General features: G+C 47.8%; 2 protein-coding genes across 4 annotated transcripts; both read left to right on the forward strand.

The window, feature by feature from the left end:
• The first annotated feature begins 3,379 nt into the window (after positions 1-3,379).
• On the forward strand, positions 3,380-6,883 carry TRAPPC2B (trafficking protein particle complex subunit 2B). The gene is made up of 2 exons (XM_028839875.2): positions 3,380-3,514; positions 4,622-6,883. The coding sequence occupies exon 2, from the start codon at positions 4,641-4,643 to the stop codon at positions 5,061-5,063; it is 423 nt and encodes a 140-aa protein (XP_028695708.1). The 5' UTR covers positions 3,380-3,514; positions 4,622-4,640; the 3' UTR covers positions 5,064-6,883.
• ZNF547 (zinc finger protein 547) lies at positions 3,380-18,678 on the forward strand. 3 transcript variants are annotated; one of them, XM_015125078.3, is made up of 4 exons: positions 3,380-3,514; positions 8,628-8,663; positions 11,806-11,932; positions 17,476-18,678. In XM_015125078.3, the coding sequence occupies exons 2-4, from the start codon at positions 8,640-8,642 to the stop codon at positions 18,531-18,533; spliced, it is 1,209 nt and encodes a 402-aa protein (XP_014980564.3). In that variant the 5' UTR covers positions 3,380-3,514; positions 8,628-8,639; the 3' UTR covers positions 18,534-18,678. The 3 variants fall into 3 exon arrangements, with proteins under 3 accessions (XP_014980564.3, XP_077836148.1, XP_077836149.1); XM_077980022.1 differs by lacking the exon at positions 3,380-3,514 and adding an exon at positions 4,988-5,125; XM_077980023.1 differs by lacking the exons at positions 3,380-3,514; positions 8,628-8,663 and adding an exon at positions 10,146-10,244.
• Positions 18,679-19,120: the final 442 nt, after the last annotated feature.

Genomic DNA, 19,120 nt, shown 5'->3' on the forward strand with positions numbered 1-19,120 from the left:
ACCTGTGATTTGTGAATACCAAAAAGACAAATACAGAATCTAAGAAAACACATAACAGTCCTGTATACACACAGCAGCTGGCAGCCCTATTCCCAGTGTGTCCCATGTACCTACCATTGACCTGAAACCCAGTTCATACATGCTAATTGAACATTTTGTAGAGCAGTAAATACACATCATCACACAGCTTCCCTATTCATTTTTATTTTTATTTTTTGAGATGGAGTCTCGCACTGTCACCCAGGCTGGAGTGCAGTGGCGCTATCTTTGCTCACTGCAACTTCCGCCTCCTGGGTTCAAGCGATTCTCCTGCCTCAGCCTCCCGAGTAGCTGGGATTACAGGCACCCACCACCGCGCCTGGCTAATTTTTGTATTTTTAGTACAGACAGGGTTTCACTATGTTGGCCAGGCCGGTCTTAAACTCCTGACCTCTTGATCTGCCCACCTCGGCCTCCCAAAGTGCTGGGATTACAGGCGTGAGCCACCGCACTCGGCCTTCATTTTTATTTTTTGACAAGTCTTTCCATTTATTATCTTTACTTATCCCTCCAAACAGTTAATAAGCAATGTTTTCAGTAGGAAAAAAGAATTACGGATAGGAGACAGAAGCATAATGTGTCCAAGGTTCTAGCACAGCCAGTCTCAACTTCATTCTTTGACTTCTCAGACTTTTGCTCAAACTTCACTATAAGCTTGCTTTTTTCCCCTTCACATGTCGCAGATTTCTGTAGGACTATTTCTGCCACTTTTTTTGAATAGCAATATAATCACTGTTAGTCCAAACTGCGCCGTCCTGTAAGCCCTCTGCCATTTCACAGACCTCGGTCAGAGTGAAGCACTCCACGGAGTGAGGGCCTTGAGAAACATCCTGACCAACTGCCTGACTTTCTTATCACATCCTGCTGGGAAAAGGTCCAAGGGAGGTCACTATCACACCTCGCTGGAAAAAAGGCCAAACTGCCTCAGGAACATCTTTTGAACATCCTTCAGCCGGGCGCAGTGGCTCCTGCCTGTAATCCCAGCAATTTTGCAGGCCGCGGCGGGCGGATGGCCTGACCAACATGGTGAAACCCTATCTCTACTAAAAATACAAAAAAATTAGCCCGGCGTGGTGGCACGCACCTCTAAAGCCAGCTACTCAGGAGGCTGAAGCAGAAGAGTCGCTTGAACTACGGGAGGCGGAGGTTGCAGTGGGTCGAGATCATGCCATTGCACTCAAGCCTGGGTGAAAAGAGCGAGACTCCTCAAAAAACAAACAAACAAACAAACAAAAACCCCACCATCCTCCTGGGCAGCAAGCCATACCCTCCCACCACCCCCACCCCACCTCACCCCACCCCTTACCCCTCTCACCCAGACCTATAATTGCCCCAGCCTGAAAGCGGTGGTGGGTTCTGGCGGTAAGCTAGTTCTCTCCATTGCAGGTCTTGTGCTGGTCATAAAACCTGCATTGCTGTAGAGCTGCCAACTCTCTGCCTTTCTTTAACCCTCGCCTTCCCTTCAAAACCTAACAATCATTATTAATAGATTTCTGTAATTTTCTTTTTTCTTGTTTTCTTTTTTTTTTTTTTAGACGGAGTCTCGCTCTGTTGCCCAGGCTGGAGTGCAGTGGCAGGATCTCAGCTCACTGCAAGCTCCGCCTCCCGGGTTTACGCCATTCTCCTGCCTCAGCCTCCCGAGTAGCTGGGACTACAGACGCCCGCCACCTCGCCCAGCTAGTTTTTTGTATTTTTTTAGTAGAGACGGGGTTTCCCCGTGTTAGCCAGGATGGTCTCGATCCCCTGACCTTGTGATCCACCCGTCTCGGCCTCCCAAAGTGCTGGGATTACAGGCTTGAGCCACCGCGCCCGGCCTGTAATTTTCATTTCACAAGTATTTTCACAATTTCAACTCCCTGTAAAACGATAACTCACTTCTCAGGAAGGAGATAATCTTAGCCGGGCGTGGTGGAGGGCGCCTGTAATCCCAGCTACTCGGGAGGCTGAGGCAGGAGAATTGCTTGAACCCGGGAGGTGGAGGTTGCAGTGAGCCAAGATCGCGCCACTGCACTCCAGCCTGGGCGACAGAGTGAGACTCTGTGTTTTTATTGGGGATAATACGTGCCCTATGTACATACGCTCCAACTGTGGAATGGCACAAAATGTCCTCTCAGGAAATGGCATGTATCAGTCGCTCTCATTTTCAGATAGGATTGAGACTTTTAAAATAAATGTAAAATATTTCAGACATGAAGTAATAATTTTTTTCTTTTTTTTTTTTTTTTTTTTTGAGACCGAGTCTCGCTCTGTCGCCCAGGCTGGAGTCCAGTGGCGCAATCTCGGCTCACTGCAACCTCCGCCTCCCGGGTTCACGCCATTCTCCTCCCTCAGCCTCCTGAGTAGCTGGGACTACAGGCGCCCGCTACCATGCCCGGCTAACTTTTTTGCATTTTTAGTAGAGTCGGAGTTTCACTGTGTTAGCCAGGATGGTCTCGATCTCCTGACCTCGTGATCCACCTGCCTCGGCCTCCCAAAGAGCTGGGATTCCAGGCGTGAGCCACCGCGCCCGGCCTGTAATAAGTATTATTAGAATAAAAGCATCGTACTCTTGGTAGGAACGCAATCACTGACTGTACAGACAGTAATGATGTTTTCTTTTGGATCCAGAGGCACAGCTTCACCCTTTCAATCTACGTCGGTATCTCCTGTCATCTTTTGTACAAATTCCCAACCATGTAGTCTTTCTTCGTTCTCTTGGACCAAGCATATTGAAGCTTAATAAACAGAAGTCAAAGCTTAACTGTATGTGTATTTGAAAAGCAACATATGGCTGAGAGGCATGAGTAGAAACAGAGTGCCTTTATGGTATGGGGTGTCCCTTTGGGGGGTGTAGCCACTGGGAACTTGCTGTGCTTCACAATCCGATATCATAGGTCCCTCACATTTCTGTGAGTATCCTAGACCTTACTTCAAGAAAATCTGGTTATGTCGCCTTTAACAGCAACCCAAGCCCCGTCCTGTCTTTGGAGTCCGGCACTGCGTTTACCAGCTCCCGTGACGGTGCCACCGAGCCTCTACCCGCCATATAAAGCCTGACCAACGCTCTAAGGCAAGTCCAGAAGCGGGGTCGAAACTTCATAACCCAGAAGACACTGCGGTTCTCGGAGGCGCAACTGACCCAATGAAGGTACAGGAAGGAATGTTTGCGTGCGTGCGTGCGTGCGTGCGCGCGTGCGTGCGTGCGCATCGTCGGAGGGCGGGACTTCCGGCGTCCTCCGCGGTAGTTGATTTGGTTCTCTCTAGTGTTTTCACTAGCTCCGGCCTTTGGCGCTCTATGACGTCACCGAAGCGACGGAGCGGAAAAGCGCGAGAAGCGGCTGGGTTCCCTCCGCGCAGAGGCGACACAGGCACAACTGACGGTGGCAGAGGCTCAGCTGATAAGGACTGGGGACGGCGGTGTCCTTGTCTTGCCTTTGTCGCTCCCGCCCCTCTCTTCCCTGGCTGGGCTGGCGGAGTCCGCGCCGAAGAACCTAAGGTGGGTGCCCCATCCCAGGCCCAACTCCGCTCGACTCCTCCTTCCAGTGCTGAAGCCCACAGAAGGGGCCCTGCCGGTCAGGCCCCTTGTCCCGAAGAGGGTGGCGTTCCTGTGTGGGGTCCCCGTATCAGCTGGTTTGATGCAGCCCCAGAGCTCCCCTTCGGGAACCTCAGGTTCAGGGCATGGAGGCGCTGCCGAGTGGGCCGCCTCGGGGAGCCCGGAGTGTGTGTTGTTTCTGCGGGAAAGAGGGTTTTGTGAATTCTCTCTTGGAATGGCAACCTGAGCAGCCAGTAACCATGGAAGGTTGTCAGGGGAGGACCAGTCGGAGGGGCAGGTACAGAGTTAGAACGAGCAGGGTGGGGAATTGACACAGAAAGACCGAGAAGAGGCCACTGCAGTGGATCCCAGAGACTGCACCAGAGCCATGGTAGAAGAAGGGAGATGTGATGGGATTCTGGATAGACCTGGAAGATAGAGCCAACAGGTTTCCCTGCTGTATCAGATGTGTCTGTGAGCAAAAATAGGGAGTGAGGGGCCATTTTTTTTTTTTCTATTTTGCCTGAACATCTGAAAGAATGAAGTTGGGGAAATCAGCAGCATGAGGAGTAGGTTTCATGGAGAAGATCATGGGTTGCAGTTTGGCCAGTGTCATTCTCAGGCGTCTTAAGTGGAAAATGTCACATGGGTAGGGGGACAGAAAAGTCTGGAGTCTACAGAAGAGAGCTGGTGTAGTTTCTTCAAAAGAATAGAGGGTGGCCGGGCGCGGTGTCTCCCGCTGGTAATCCCAGCACTTTGGGAGGCTGAGGCGGGCGGATCACGAGGTCAGGCGTTCAAGACCAGCCTGACCAACATGGTGAAACCCCATCTCTACTAAAAACACAAAAACTAGCCAGGCGTGGTGGCATGCGCCTGTCATCCCAGCTACTCGGGAGGTTGAGGCAGGAGAATTGCTTGAACCCGGGAGGTGGAGGTTGCAGTGAGCCAAGATCGCGCCACTGCACTCCAGCCTGGGCGACAGAGCAAGACTCTGTGTCAAAAAAGGTGCAGAGCACGGGTCTCTTCCGCGGAAACTGACATTGCGTTTCCGTTGTCGGCCTCCCGCTGCAGGAGCCATATATTGAAGACCATGTCTGGAAGCTTCTACTTTGTAATTGTTGGTCACCATGATAATCCAGTTTTTGAAATGGAGTTTTTGCCAGCTGGGAAGGCAGAATCCAAAGACGACCATCGTCATCTGAACCAGTTCATAGCTCATGCTGCTCTCGACCTCGTAGATGAGAACATGTGGCTGTCGAACAACATGTACTTGAAAACTGTGGACAAGTTCAACGAGTGGTTTGTGTCAGCATTTGTCACCGCGGGGCATATGAGGTTTATTATGCTTCATGACATAAGACAAGAAGATGGAATAAAGAACTTCTTTACTGATGTTTATGATTTATATATAAAGTTTTCAATGAATCCATTTTATGAACCCAATTCTCCTATTCGATCAAGTGCATTTGACAGAAAAGTTCAGTTTCTTGGGAAGAAACACCTTTTAAGCTGAATGCAGAAAATTCCAAAATAAATGATACCACCAGAGTGGTGTAACTCAGGAATGTGTACATTGTAAGTTACTTGATTAAATAGCTTGGAAAACTTTTGTGTATTCTCAACTTATCTAAACTTAATGAAATTCCTTTTATATTTAAAAATAGTACATTCTGTCTCATGTCACATATCAGTAGATCAATTGGTATTCCCTTGTGAACAGTGTTATTTATAAAGAGCTCGTTATCAATAATAATGACTTTTTTTCTTTTTCTTTTCTTTTCTTTTTTTTTTTTTTTTTTTTTGAGAAGGAGTTTCGCTCTTGTTGCCCGGGCTGGAGTGCAGTGGCACGATCTCAGCTCACTGCACCCTCCACCTCCTGGGTTCAAGCAATTCTTCTGCCTCAGCCTCCTGAGTAGCTGAGATTATGGGCTCCTGCCACCATGCCTGGCTAATTTTTTTTTATACTTTTAGTAGAGACAGGGTTTCACCATGTTGGTCAGGCTGGTCTTGAACTCCTGACCTCGTGATCTCCTGCCTTGGCCTCCCAAAGTGCTGGGATTACTCGCGCCTGGCCATGAAATATTTTTACTTAAAAATTGGGAATAAGCTTTTCTTTCCTTTTTTTTTTTTTTTTTAGATAGTCTTGCTCCTGTCATGCAGGCTGGAGTGCAGTGGCACGATCTTGGCTCACTGCAGCCTCTGCCTCCCGGGTTCAAGCAATTCTCCTTCTTCCCAAGTAGCTGGCATTACAGCCGTATGCCTGGCTAATTTTTGTATTCTTAGTAAAGACGGGGTTTCACCATTTTGGCCGGGCTGGTCTTGAACTCCTGAACTCAGGTTATCTGCCCACCTCAGTCTTCCAGAGTGCTGGGATTACAGGCGTGAGCCACTGTTCCTGGCTGGGAATAAGCTTTTGACTTTCCCGATTCAGATAGGTTGATCTTTTGTTTTTTTCTGAGATGGAGTTTCGCTCTGTTGTCCAGGCTGGAGTACAATGGCACTTGGCTCACTACAACCTCCGCTTCTAACTTCAAGTGATTCTCCTGCCTCAGCCTCCCAAAGTGCTGGGATTACAGGTGTGAGCCACCGTACCCAGCCCAGATAGGTTGATCTTAATGTAACAATCCAAAACAAATGTCATAGTCAAGATTTGGTAGCTAGATTTAAAACTAAAATATTCTGCAGTTGTGAGTGAAATGTGTTAGCACATATGTGGACGTTATGCATTTAGAAATGTTATACAAATGTATAGGCAGTATACACAGCACTACTCAAGAAGCCAAAGAAACACTTGTGCAGTGCTATGTGTCACATGTTTGCTTCTGCCAGAGGGTAGGAATAGTGATCCTGCTATAATGTGAGAACCTGAATCATGTTTGTAACATAGGAGGCTGGGAGCAGTTCCAGGCCACAGTGAAGTGTGTTGCTTCTGTCACTTTATATTCTTTTATTTCCTTTTCCTCAGACAGTAAACTGTTGATACCCGTACTTGTAAAAGTTGTAAGGCAATTTTTAGGATTGTTGTCAAAGAAAAGCTTGGATTACATTAACATTTGTGTACTCAGTCTTTTAGGCAATACATCAGAGGGGGCTGGGAATTGTGTCTGTGTTCCTATGATAAGTAGATCTTACTGTAAAATGGTAAATGTCCATTGAAAAGCAAGTAATACAACCTGTGCTAATTGGGAGCACTTGAACACTTTTGTTCCATTCTGAATAACTTTTGAGCAAGTAATTCTAAGCTTTGTCTTGTATCCTTGTGTAAAATTGCTACCATCATTTTCACCCTATTTGATTTCTTAAATAAAGATGTTTGTTCAAGAAAAAAAAAAAGAATAGAGGCTGTAGATTGAACTGGGTCCTGAGGATCCAATTTGGTAGGGAGGTCTGAAGATCATTGCCTGTGAGCTATGTGGTGAGGGAGGAGAGAGCTGATACTTGGGGTTCAGACCATAGGTGGAGCCATAAGCTGGACACTTACTTTAGAAAGGCACAGACCTGCCATAGGAAGGATTTTGTCCTCTGCCTAGAAAAAGGGAGGCATGGGCCGGGCGCGGTGGCTCAAGCCTGTAATCCCAGCACTTTGGGAGTCCGAGATGGGCGGATCATGAGGTCAGGAGATTGAGACCATCCTGGCTAACACGGTGAAACCCTGTCTCTACTAAAAAATACAAAAAAAAAAACTAGCCGGGCGAAGTGGCGGGTGCCTGTAGTCCCAGCTACTCGGGAGGCTGAGGCAGGAGAATGGCGTGAACCCGAGAGGAGGAGCTTGCAGTCTTGCAGTGAGCTGAGATCCGGCCACTGCACTCCAGCCTGGGTGACAGAGCAAGACTCCGTCTCAAAAAAAAAAAAAAAAAGAAAAAGGGAGGCATGGATGGAATAAGGAATGGGCTTGGGATGGAGACTAAAGTTTCAGATGGTTTATATTCTGCACCTATAGGCTTGACTGACCCTCAGGGCCACTCTTTGTAGGAAAAGAAAAAAGTTATCCAGGCTAGTGGAGCAGCTGGGTTCTAAACTAGAGCACTGCGTTTTCCCCTTCTCCACATATCAAGGCAAGATTGGATGATCTGCCCCAGTCAAGGTCTCCCAGCAAGCTCCCCTCAGAGCCTTATATAACAGGCAGGCCTGGTTGCAGAGTGGACCAGTAGCTGACCGACCTGCTCAGCCCCTCCCTACAACTCATTAAGAATGTATGAGGCCGGGCGCGGTGGCTCAAGCCTGTAATCCCAGCACTTTGGGAGGCCGAGGCGGGTGGATCATGAGGTCAGGTGATAGAGACCATCCTGGCTAACACAGTGAAACCCCATCTCTATTAAAAATACAAAAAAAATTAGCCAGGCGTGGTGGTGGGTACCTGTAGTCCCAGCTACTCAGGAGGCTGAGGTGGGAGAATGGCGTGAACCTGGGAGGCGGAGCTTGCAGTGAGCTGAGATTGCACCACTGCACGCCAGCCTGGGTGACAGAGCGAGACTCCGTCTCTCAAAAAAAAAAAAAAAAAAAAAAGTATGAAACACTTATTGGTATAAACACTAGCCAGTGTCCTTCTAAATGTGTACACATAGGTAGGCAGTTAGAAGTGAAGCTATTCGTTGATTTAAATTCCTGCAAATACTACATAGTTGATTTGACCCAAATTTGCCTATAATTATCAACATACCATGGAAAATTTTAGTATCATATCCTTTAAAATTTTAAAAGCTAAAACATACATCTCAGTTTTTGAAATTCTACTACATCATTTACACTGAAAACATATAGTAAACCATTAGTCCAAGAACAATGATAGCTGATACATATGATGAGCTACCAGTGTTTGACACCGGTAAGAGTCCTCTGGGGTGGGAGCCATTCTTACAACCTATTTACAGATGAGAGCACTGAAGCTCCAGCAGGTTCAGTTCTTTCTAGAGTCACAGTGCTACTAAGAGCCAACGCTGAAGTCTGAGAAGCTGAGTTTATACAATCAACTTGAGATCAGTTTGCTTTAGGGTAAGGAAGAAGAGATGGTGGTCCACCTCTGCCTGTAGGATCTTCCCATGGTTTCCCATTTCTCATGGTTTCCCTCTTCCCTCAGGGCCCCCTGGCGATGGCAGAAATGAACCCAGCACAGGTGAGTAGAGTTTTTTCTACCTTTCACCTACCAGTTATCTCATAGATGGTTTTGGCACCTCCATGTAAAGAAAAGTGGTGTCCTGAGACTCTTTCTCTGTCTTTTTCCCTCTCTTATGTCTGAAAAGTGGGTGGTTCCACCAGTTCTAGTACCTTAAATTAGGTCTGGGATTTTTGTTTGATTGTTTGAAGTTTATTGTGACACCTTATCTGGATGGCCCTGGATTATATGGAGTGGTTCTCATTTTTGACAACTGACGTGGTAACATCTGTCAGAGTGTCATGGGCACAAGATTAAGAATGTTTCAATGTTTGGAGGGGAGACTGAACTGGATTTTTAGTTAACTGCAAGTGTCTGTTATATCAGGTAGGAATAGGGAGCAGAGTGGGAGGTGGCTAGAGACACACGAACATCAGGCCAGGAATGACAGCCTAGGTCCTGGGTCTCTAAGGGAGGTGGTAGATGGGGAAGATTTGAAGCAGAAGAGGGCAGTGATAGGACCCTAGCTTAAGGAACTTTCTTTGGCTTCTGAGGAGGACAGACTGTGGAGGTGAGGGTAATGGCAGGGAGATCTGAGAGGATGTTCCTGCAGCAGTCTAGGTGGATGTTGGTGGTAACTTGTCAAGAGTAGTGTTGGCTTCAGGATGTGTTTTGAACTGGAGCTGCCCACATTTTATGATGTAGAGAGTGAGGCAGCTGGGGAGGTAGGATAGAAGGAGAATCAGGAGTGGCCCCATGGTTTTGTTTGGAATTATAGATGCTCCATTAGCTATGACGGGAGAAGTCAGCAGTAGAAGGAATTTTCAGAGTGAGTATGAGGAGTCAGTGTTTGTTCAGGCCACAGATGTCTCAGAGACTCCTGGTGGAGGAGTTCAGGTTGGAGACGTCCACACCACAGTGGCTGTCATATGGACCAGGATGAAGCCGTGGATTCAGTTTAGGTGACAGCATCTCTAGGTTATGGTGGCAGTGCTGTTTGACGATAGAGAATTGGAATGGGGCATGAGACCTGGGTCTCTTACTGGGTACGTGTGTGGTGGGGGGGAGTCACTAGACAAATGAGGGAATGGAGTGTTTGTGGGGATGAGTGTATGTGAGATGGTGGGGTATAGGAGTGAGAAAGGCTTCTGAAGGAGAGTGGACATGATGGGGTTGATGAGGGGGTAATAGGGTGAGGTTGGAGAGTTGCTAAGCATCAGTTGGATTGAGGTGTGGATGGGAGTTGTATTAGTCCATTTTCATATTGCTACAAAGAACTACCTGAGACTGGGTAATTTATGAGGAAAAGAGGTTTAATTGGCTCACAGTTCTTTTTCTGTTTGTTTATTTTTGAGATGTGGCCCAGGCTGGAGAGCAATGGCATAATCTCAGCTCACTGCAATCTCTGCCTCCCAGGTTCAAGTGATTCTTCTGCCTCAGCCTCCTGAGCAGCTGGGACGACAGACTCACGCCACCATGCCCAGCTAATTTTTGTATTTTTAGTAGAGATGGGGTTTCACCATGTTGGCCAAGATGGTCTTGATCTCCTGACCTCATGATCCACCCTCCTCAGCCTCCCAAAGAGGCAGGACACAGCTGAGAGTATGTGAAGTCCTCACATGGTTGGTTTGGGCTGCTGACAGTGAACTGAGAAACAGGGTCATGTAGGGAACCTTCAAAGCAGGGCTTTGGGCTGCCCCCGGTGCTAGGAGACTTTGGTGTTCTGGGGCAGGACTGGGAGTGAACTGGATGCTGAGCGTATTTGCCGTGCACCACCTGGTTTCCATGTGCAGAGTGGCCTGTTAGGAGATGAAGGAAATGCTTGTGGTGTGGGCTGAGAGGTGTCTGTGGAATTGATGGGAGTGGAGGTGTGAGAGCTGGGATTGGAATGCTGACCAAAGACTGATGTTTAAGCAGGAGGAGTGTGAATGGAGGCCCCAGGCCCTGCCCCTGGTAGCTCAAGGGAGGAGGATGAGTCTGAGTTTGGTTGTCTTGGGAGGCAAGATCTGGGTGACCCCATGGACTCTGGCTGGCAGGAGAGGATGGATCCCCCATGGGAGGCCCACATTCCTTTTCTACCTTATCTTCCATCTGTTTCCTCTGTGCTGGACACGGTAGCCAATGGAAATACGGAGAGAAAAGTCACTTGTGCCACCTGGATGTTGTTTGTCTGCCACACTGACTGGGAGGGTGTGGAGGAGACTGAGGAAGGAATGGAGGTATAGGGGAGAGGGATGAGTTCCTGGAGAGAGAAATGTAGCAGTGATTGTACCCACTGGGTTTTTTCTTTTTCTCTTTCTTTTTCTCTTTTTTTTTTCTTTCTTTTTTTCCTTTTTTTTTTTTTTTTTTAGATGGAGTCTCGCTCTGTTGCCCAGGCTGGAGTGCAGTGGCACGATCTTGGCTCACTGCAACCTGCACCTCCTGGGTTCAAGCAATTCTGCCTTAACCTCCCAAGTAGCTAGGACTACAGGCCTGTGCTGCCATGCCCAGCTAATTTTTGTATTTTTAGTAGAGACGGGATTTCACTGTGTTGGCCAGGCTGGTCTCGAGCTCCTGACCTCAGGTGATCTGCCCGCCTCAGCCTCCCAAAGGTCTGGGATTATAGGCATGATCCACTGTGTCTGGCCCCCATGGAGCTTTCATTTATGGATGTGAGTGAGTGATGCCAGGGACAGGCCAATGACACTGAAAGAAGATATTTATTCCTTACGTTTCCCTAAGGAGGGTGCACACCACATTACACGGGGCCACATGGTGAAGTGCAGATTTGGTCAGGAGAAAAATTGCCATGAGGAGAGTTTAGTTTAGTCCACAGATGCTCTTGGGATTTCAAAGGGAAACAAGGCAGGGCTGGGTGTCAGGATAGTTTGGCTAGTTTTAGTAATTCCAGGACACCTGGGCTATTGGGACTGTCCCTAGTTGAGCAGTACCTGTCCCTGGGTTGATTTAGAACATGGGAAATAGTGGCTTGTTTGAGAAAGTTAGAGATGGAGGTGGTTCAGAATATGTGCCCAGGATGGTAGGGGAGATGGAAACACGTTTGGCTGTTAGTTTGGCCCTGTGTTTAATGGGTGGTAAATATAAGTAGAAAATAAATAGAGAATTTAAGTAAATACAGCTTGAAAAGAAGCTACTCATGTATTCATCTCTCCCAATTTGGCAGGGCCGTGTGGTCTTTGAGGACGTGGCCATATATTTCTCCCAGGAGGAGTGGGGGCACCTTGATGAGGCTCAGAGGTTGCTGTACCGCGATGTGATGCTGGAGAATTTGGCCCTTTTGTCCTCGTTAGGTAAGGCCTTCATACTTGCCCAGTGTCCTGGGTTGGGCTGTGTTGTCTCCTTTTACCTGAAGGTGGCTCTGCGTTTCCCGCAGTGAGACCGTGGGTGCTGCTGCTTTTCCTTGTTTCCTGACATATGTTCTATGAGAGTCAGGACTGGGCTGTGTGCTGTGTGCTCCCTTTTTCCTAGCAGCCCCATCCCCTGCTGCTCCGAGGCTTGCAAGAAAGGGCTCAGGATCCAGAAATGTTGAAGTTGACATAGAGACCCACTGGCCCTGAGTTCTCATCTAATGCATGGGACCTCTGTGCTCTGTTGTTCCCTTGCTCTTGCCAATATTTCTTGGTGCCTTCTTGTTCCTGGAATTTCTGGCACTGACCTGATCACTAATTTGATGAAGCACTGGCTTGATTGTGCAGGATGTAGAAATCTTCTGTGAAGTTCTGGTGATTATAGAATGTGGGATATCATCAGGTGGTCTCTCTGGGTGTGTGCTTGTCTCTTTCTGTGTCTTTCCCCTAGGACTGGTCTCTTTCAGGTCTCACAGACTGTCACCTTAAGCAATGGGGAGGGCCCTGGTACCCAAGAGGGTGGATATTACTCCCTGAAGGGCTGTAGAGACTCAGAGGGACATGATCCTGGTTCCTGGGAGTTGGGAAAAGGTGTAATATCACAGGTTGGGTCATACCACACTAGGAACCTGTCCTGTGACCCCTGTTGTTTAGTTCAAGACCGGTTGCCACAACTCACTCTTCCTTTCCTTCCCGCATTGTCATTTCTACTCTGACTTCTAATCCCTGGCTTCCACCTGTTACCTATTCTCTTCGACTGCTCCCTTTGCAGTGCCCTCCAATGCATGACCTGTACTTGAGGTGAGGTCTGCATGTATTTGTCAGTCGTCCCTGAACGCCATCTCCTCTGTCACAGTCAGATCTCTCTGGGTTTAGACACAGCCTTCTACACACTGCTCACTAGTCACCAGCAGCCATGGCTTGTGGAAGGCCATTTGCAGAGAAGTGATTTGGAGACCCTCCTTCTCCTCTCTGCACTGTACCCCTCTCTTGTGTTCTTACCTATCATCAGGGCTCTCCCATTAGGGGTATTTGCCAGGTCCAACTCTGCACAGCAGGCCTTCTTCTCATTGGCCTTCGTGTTTGTATTACTTCGTTCTCACTCTGCTATTGGGAAATACCCAAGACTGGGTAATTTCTAAAGGAAAGAGGTTAATTGACTCACAGGTCCCCATTGCTGGGTAGGCCTCAAGAAACTTACACTCATGGCGGAAGGCAAAGGAGAAGCAGGCATCTTCTTCACAGGGTGGCAAGACAAATGAATCCAAGCAGGGGAAATGCCAGACACATAAAACCAGCAAATTTCATGAGAATTTACTCAGTTTCGTGAGAACAGCATGGGGGAAACTGTTCCCATGATTGAGTTATGTCCACCTGGTCCCATGCTTGACACATGGGAATTACTGGCATTACAATTCAAGATGAGATTTGGGTGGGGACACAGAGCCTAACCATATTATTCCACCCCGGCCCCTCCCAAATTTTATGTCCCTTTCACATTTCAACACCAATCCTGCCTTCCTAACAGTCCCCCAAAGTCTTAATTCATTCCAGCATTAACCCAAAAGTCCAAGTCCAAAGTCTCATCTGAGACAAGGCAAGTCCCTTCTGCCTGTAAGCCTGTAAAGTCAAAAAGCAAGTTAGTTACTTCCAAGATATAATGAGGATACAGGCATTGGATAAATGTACCTATTCCTAATGGAAGAAATTGGCCAAAACAAGGTATACAGGCCCCATGCAAGTCCAAAACCCAGCGAGGCAATCATTAAATTTTAATGCTCTAATATTATATCCTTTGACTCCCATCTCTCACATCCGGGGCACACTGATGCAGTAGGTGGGCTCCCTCCCACTGTCTTGGGCAACTCTGCCCTTGTGGCTTTGCAGGGTATAGACCCCCTCTCAACTGCTTTCATGGGCTGGCATTGAGTGTCTCCGGCTTTTTCAGGCACACGGTGCAAGCTGTTGGTGGATCTACCATTCTGGGGGCCGGAGGACAGTGGCCCTCTTCTTATAGCTCCATTAGGTAGTGCCCCAGTAGGGAGTCTGTGTGGGGGCTCTGACCCCACATAACCCTTCCTGCAGTGCCCTAGCAGAGGTTCTCCATGAGTTCCACCCCTGCCGCAAACCTCTGCCTGGACATCCGGCATTTCCATACATCCTCTGAAATCTAGGTGGAGGTTCCTTCCCAAATATCAATTCATGACTTCTGTGCACCCACAGGCCCAACACCATGTGCAAGCCACCAAGGCTTGGGGCTTATACCCTCTGATGCAATGGCTGGAGCTGTACCTTGCCCCTTTTAGCCATGGCTGGAGCTGAAGCAGCTGGAATGCAGGGCACCATGTCCCAAGGCTGCATAGAACAGGGGGACCTAGGGCCAGCAGCTGGGAGGCAGGGCTCCATGTCCTGAGGCTGCACTAAACAGTCTGGGCCAGACCCATGAAACCATTTTTCCCTCCTAGGCCTCTGGGCCTATGATGGGAGGGGCTGCCAGGAAGGTCTCTGACAGGTGTTGGAAACATTTTCCCCATCATCTTGGTGATTAACATTTGGCTCCTCGTTACTTATGCAAATTTCTGCAGCAGCCTTGAATTTCTCCCCAGAAAATGGGTTTTTCTTTTCTATTGCATAGTCAGGCTGCAAAATTTCCAAACTTTTCTGCTTTGCTTCCTCTTGAACACTTTAGCACTAGACATTTGTTCTGCCAGATACCCTAAATCATCTCTCTCAAATTCAAAGTTCCACAGATATCTAGGGCAGGGGCAAGATGCCGCCCATCTCTTTTCTAAAGGATAGCAAAAGTCACCTTTACTCCAGTTCCGAACAAGTTCCTCATCTCTGTCGAAGACCACCACAGCCTGGACTTCATGGCCCATAGTGCTAAATCAGCATTTTGATCAAAGCCATTCATCAAGTCTCTAGGAAGTTCCAAACTTCCCCACATTTTCCTGTCTTCTTCTGAGCCCTCCAAACTGTTCCAACCTCTGCCTGTTACCCAGTTCCAAAGTCACTTCCACATTTTCAGGTATCCTTACAGCAGTATTTCACTACCTCGGTACCAGGTTACTACATTTGTCCGTTCTCACACTGCTATTAAGAAATACCCTGGCTGGGCGTGGTGGCTCGCTCACTCCTGTAATCCCAGCACTTTGGGAGGCTGAGGTAGGTGGATCACCTGAAGTCAGGAGTTTGAGACCAGCCTGGCCAATATGGTGAAACCCCATCTGTACTAAAAATACAAAACTTAGCTGGGTATGGTGGCAGGTGCCTGTAATCCTAGCTACTCGGCAGGCTGAGGCAGGAGAATCACTTGAACCGAGGAAGTGGAGGTTGCAGTGAGCTGAGATCACGCCACTGCACTCCAGCCTGGGTGACAGAGCAAAATTCTGTCTCAAAAGAAAGAAATATCCAATATTTGGCCAGGGTTGGTGGCTCACGCCTATAATCCCAGCACCTTGGGAGGCTAAGGTGGACGGGTCACTTGAGGTCAGGAGTTTGAGACCAGACTGGCCAACATGGCGAAACCCTGTCTCTACTAAAAATAACAACAACAACAAAAATTAGCCGGGCATGGTGGCTCATACCTGTTATCCCAGCTAGTTGGGAGGCTGAGACAGGAGAATTGCTTGAACCCAGGAAGCGGAGGTTGCGGTGAGCTGAGATCACACCACTGCACTCCAGCCTGGGGGAAAGAATGAGAGTTCATCTCAAAAAAAAAAAAGAAAAGAAATACCTGAGCTTGGGTAATTTATAAAGGAAAGAGGTTGAATTGACTCACAGTTCTGCATGGTTGGGAGGTCTCAGGAGATTTACCATCATGGTAGAAGGCGAAGGAGAAGCAGGCACCTTCTTCACAGGACGGAAGGATGGAGTGAGTGCAAGCAGGGGAAATGCAAGATGCTTATAAAACCATTAGATCGTGTGGGCGCTGTGGCACACGCCTGTAATCCCAGCACTTTGGGAGGCCAAGGAGGGTGGATCACCTGAGGTCAGCAGTTCGAGACGAGCCTGGCAAACATGGTGAAACCCCGTCTCTACTAAAAATACAATAATTAGCTGGGTGTGGTGGCACACGCCTGTAATCCCAGCTACTGAGGAAGCTGAGGCAGGAGAATCACTGGAATCCAGGAGGTAGAGGTTGCAGTTAGCAGAGATCGTGCCACTGCACTCCAACCTGGGCGGCAGAGCAAGACACAGTCTCAAAATAAATAAATAAATAAAACCCATCAGATCTCAGGAGAACTCACGATCATGAGAACAGCCTGGGGGAACCGTCCCCATGATCCAGTTAGTTTCACCTGGTCCCACCCTTGACACGTGGGGGTTATGGAGATTACAATTCAAGATGAGATCTGGGTGGGGACGCAACGCCTAACCGTATTGTTCCCACACCAAACCGAGGGTGGGGCTGCTTATTCTCGCAGCCCAATAATGAGATGCAGATGAACTGGGAAAATAGAGTTTTTATTTCTGTAACCAGTTACAGGGAGAAGGCCTGGAAATTATTGCCAGACCGGCCGGGCTCGGTGGCTCAAGCCTGTAATCCCAGCACTTTGGGAGGCCGAGACAGGCGGATCACGAAGTCAGGAGATCGAGACCATCCTGGCGAACACGGTGAAACCCCGTCTCTACTAAAAAAATACAAAAAACTAGCCGGGCGAGGTGGCGGGCGCCTGTAGTCCCAGCTACACAGGAGGCTGAGGCAGGAGAATGGCGTAAACCCGGGAGGCGGAGCTTGCAGTGAGCTAAGATCCGGCCACTGCGCTCCAGCCCCGGCGACAGAGCGAGACTCTGTCTCAAAAAAAAAAAAAAAAATTATTGCCAGACCAACTCAAAAGCACAAAGTTTTCCAGAGCTTATATACCTTCTAAGCTATTTGTCTACAAGTAAGTGTGCATTCTTCTAAAGATGTAAGTGATTAACTTCTCTATAACCAAGATCTGAGTCTTGAAGACCTTCCTCTGGAGCCTCAGTAAATTTACTTCATCTAAATGGGTCCAGGTGCTGGAGTGATTACCCTTGTCTCCTTCTAAATCATGGAGGTTTGGGGAGTTTCTTTAGAACCCCAATAAACTTATTCACAGAGGCCTGGGGAGTTTCTTCAGACCTCCAATAAAACATATTTAAAACGTATTTAATCCTAAACGGGTCCTGTTAAGAATTCCTTCGTGATCTTGTCGTCCTTCAAGGCCCAGGAAAGGCCTAGGCAAAACTCTTGGTGGACTTTTGTTACACTCCAGCCTGTGCATGAGAACACTGGCACTATCAGCCTTTAATCAACTTAACCAGTCAGTGCTGAAACCGTTGTCATGGAAGCCTGCCTGCTCAGCTGTTAGGGAGACCTGGCCTGCCACAGTACCAGGGTTCATGCCTGTCACCAATTCCATGATCATTTTCATGGGGTGTCTGACTGACATTTGTGATGGGGTTGCCTCCGCTCATCACAGTCAACATGCACCTCACCAGCATTTTTATTCTTACAGGTTGTTGCCATGGAGCTGAGGATGAGGAGGCACCTTTAGAGCCAGGTGTTTCCGTAGGAGTGTCACAGGTCATGGCTCCAAAACCCTGTCTATCTACCCAGAAGACGCAACCGTGTGAGACATGTAGCTCGCTTCTGAAGGACATTCTGCGTCTGGCTGAGCATGACGGATCACACCCCGAGTGGGGACTGTACACGTGTCCAGCACATCTTCACCAGCACCGAAAAGAGCAGATTAGAGAGAGACTTTCCAGAGGGGATGGAGGAAGACCGACATTTGTGAAGAACCACAGCGTTCACATGGCAGGGAAGACCTTCTTGTGCAGTGAATGTGGGAAAGCCTTTAGCCACAGACATAAACTTGCTGACCATCAGAAAGTCCACACGGGAGAAAGACCTTATAAGTGCAGCAAATGTGGGATATTGTTCATGGAAAGGTCCACGCTCAATAGACATCAGAGAACTCACACTGGAGAAAGGCCTTATGAGTGCAATGAATGTGGGAAGGCCTTTCTTTGTAAGTCTCACCTTGTTCGTCACCAGACAATCCACTCTGGAGAAAGGCCTTATGAGTGCAGCGAATGTGGGAAATTGTTTATGTGGAGTTCCACACTCATTACACATCAGAGGGTTCACACTGGAAAGAGGCCTTATGGTTGCAGTGAATGTGGGAAGTTCTTTAAGTGCAACTCAAACCTCTTTAGGCATTACAGAATTCATACAGGAAAAAGGTCTTATGGTTGCAGTGAATGTGGGAAGTTCTTTATGGAGAGGTCTACACTCAGTAGACATCAGAGAGTTCACACTGGAGAAAGGCCTTATGAGTGCAACGAATGTGGGAAATTCTTTAGCTTGAAATCTGTCCTCATTCAGCACCAAAGAGTTCACACTGGAGAACGGCCTTATGAATGCGGTGAATGTGGGAAGGCCTTCCTTACGAAGTCCCACCTCATTTGTCATCAGACAGTTCACGCTGCAGCAAAGCAGTGCAGTGAATGTGGGAAATTCTTTAGGTATAACTCCACACTTCTCAGACATCAGAAAGTCCACACTGGATAAGGCCCTTATGAATGCAGTGGATGTGGGAAAGCCTTCAGTCGCCAACATATTGTGGCTGGACAACAGGCAGTACACACTGGAGAAGGACTGAGTGTCATGAATGTGGGTAATTATGTAGGTACAGTTCTCCAATCGCTATGTATCAGATAATTCACACTGCAGAAATGTGTGTTCAGCAAACTTGGGACATTATTTTGGTTTGACTCTCATTAGACATAGGAGAGTTTACACTGAAGAAGAGTCTTTTCAATAAAATAGAAAGTGGTAAAGATTCAACGTGGAAGATTGTACTTACTGGGCTTCAGAATATCCACACTAGTGAAAGTCTTCTGAGTACAGCAAATGTGTGACATTATTTTGCTACTACTTCGCACTACTTAGACACCGGTAGTTCACACTGGAGAAGGGCCACATATATGCCTTGAATGTAGCCAAGATAATGAACAACACCCAGAAATCTCTGATTTAGCAATGAGAACTAGTATCATATGTTTTTTTAAAAAACAATGGTAAAGTACGTGCCACATCAAGTTTGCCATCTTAACTGTTGTCCTGTTTAATACTTGAAGTACATTCACATTGTTGTG

The sequence above is a fragment of the Macaca mulatta genome, chromosome 19 (assembly GCF_049350105.2).
Source record: "Macaca mulatta isolate MMU2019108-1 chromosome 19, T2T-MMU8v2.0, whole genome shotgun sequence".
In the NCBI taxonomy this organism is placed as follows: domain Eukaryota; kingdom Metazoa; phylum Chordata; class Mammalia; order Primates; family Cercopithecidae; genus Macaca; species Macaca mulatta.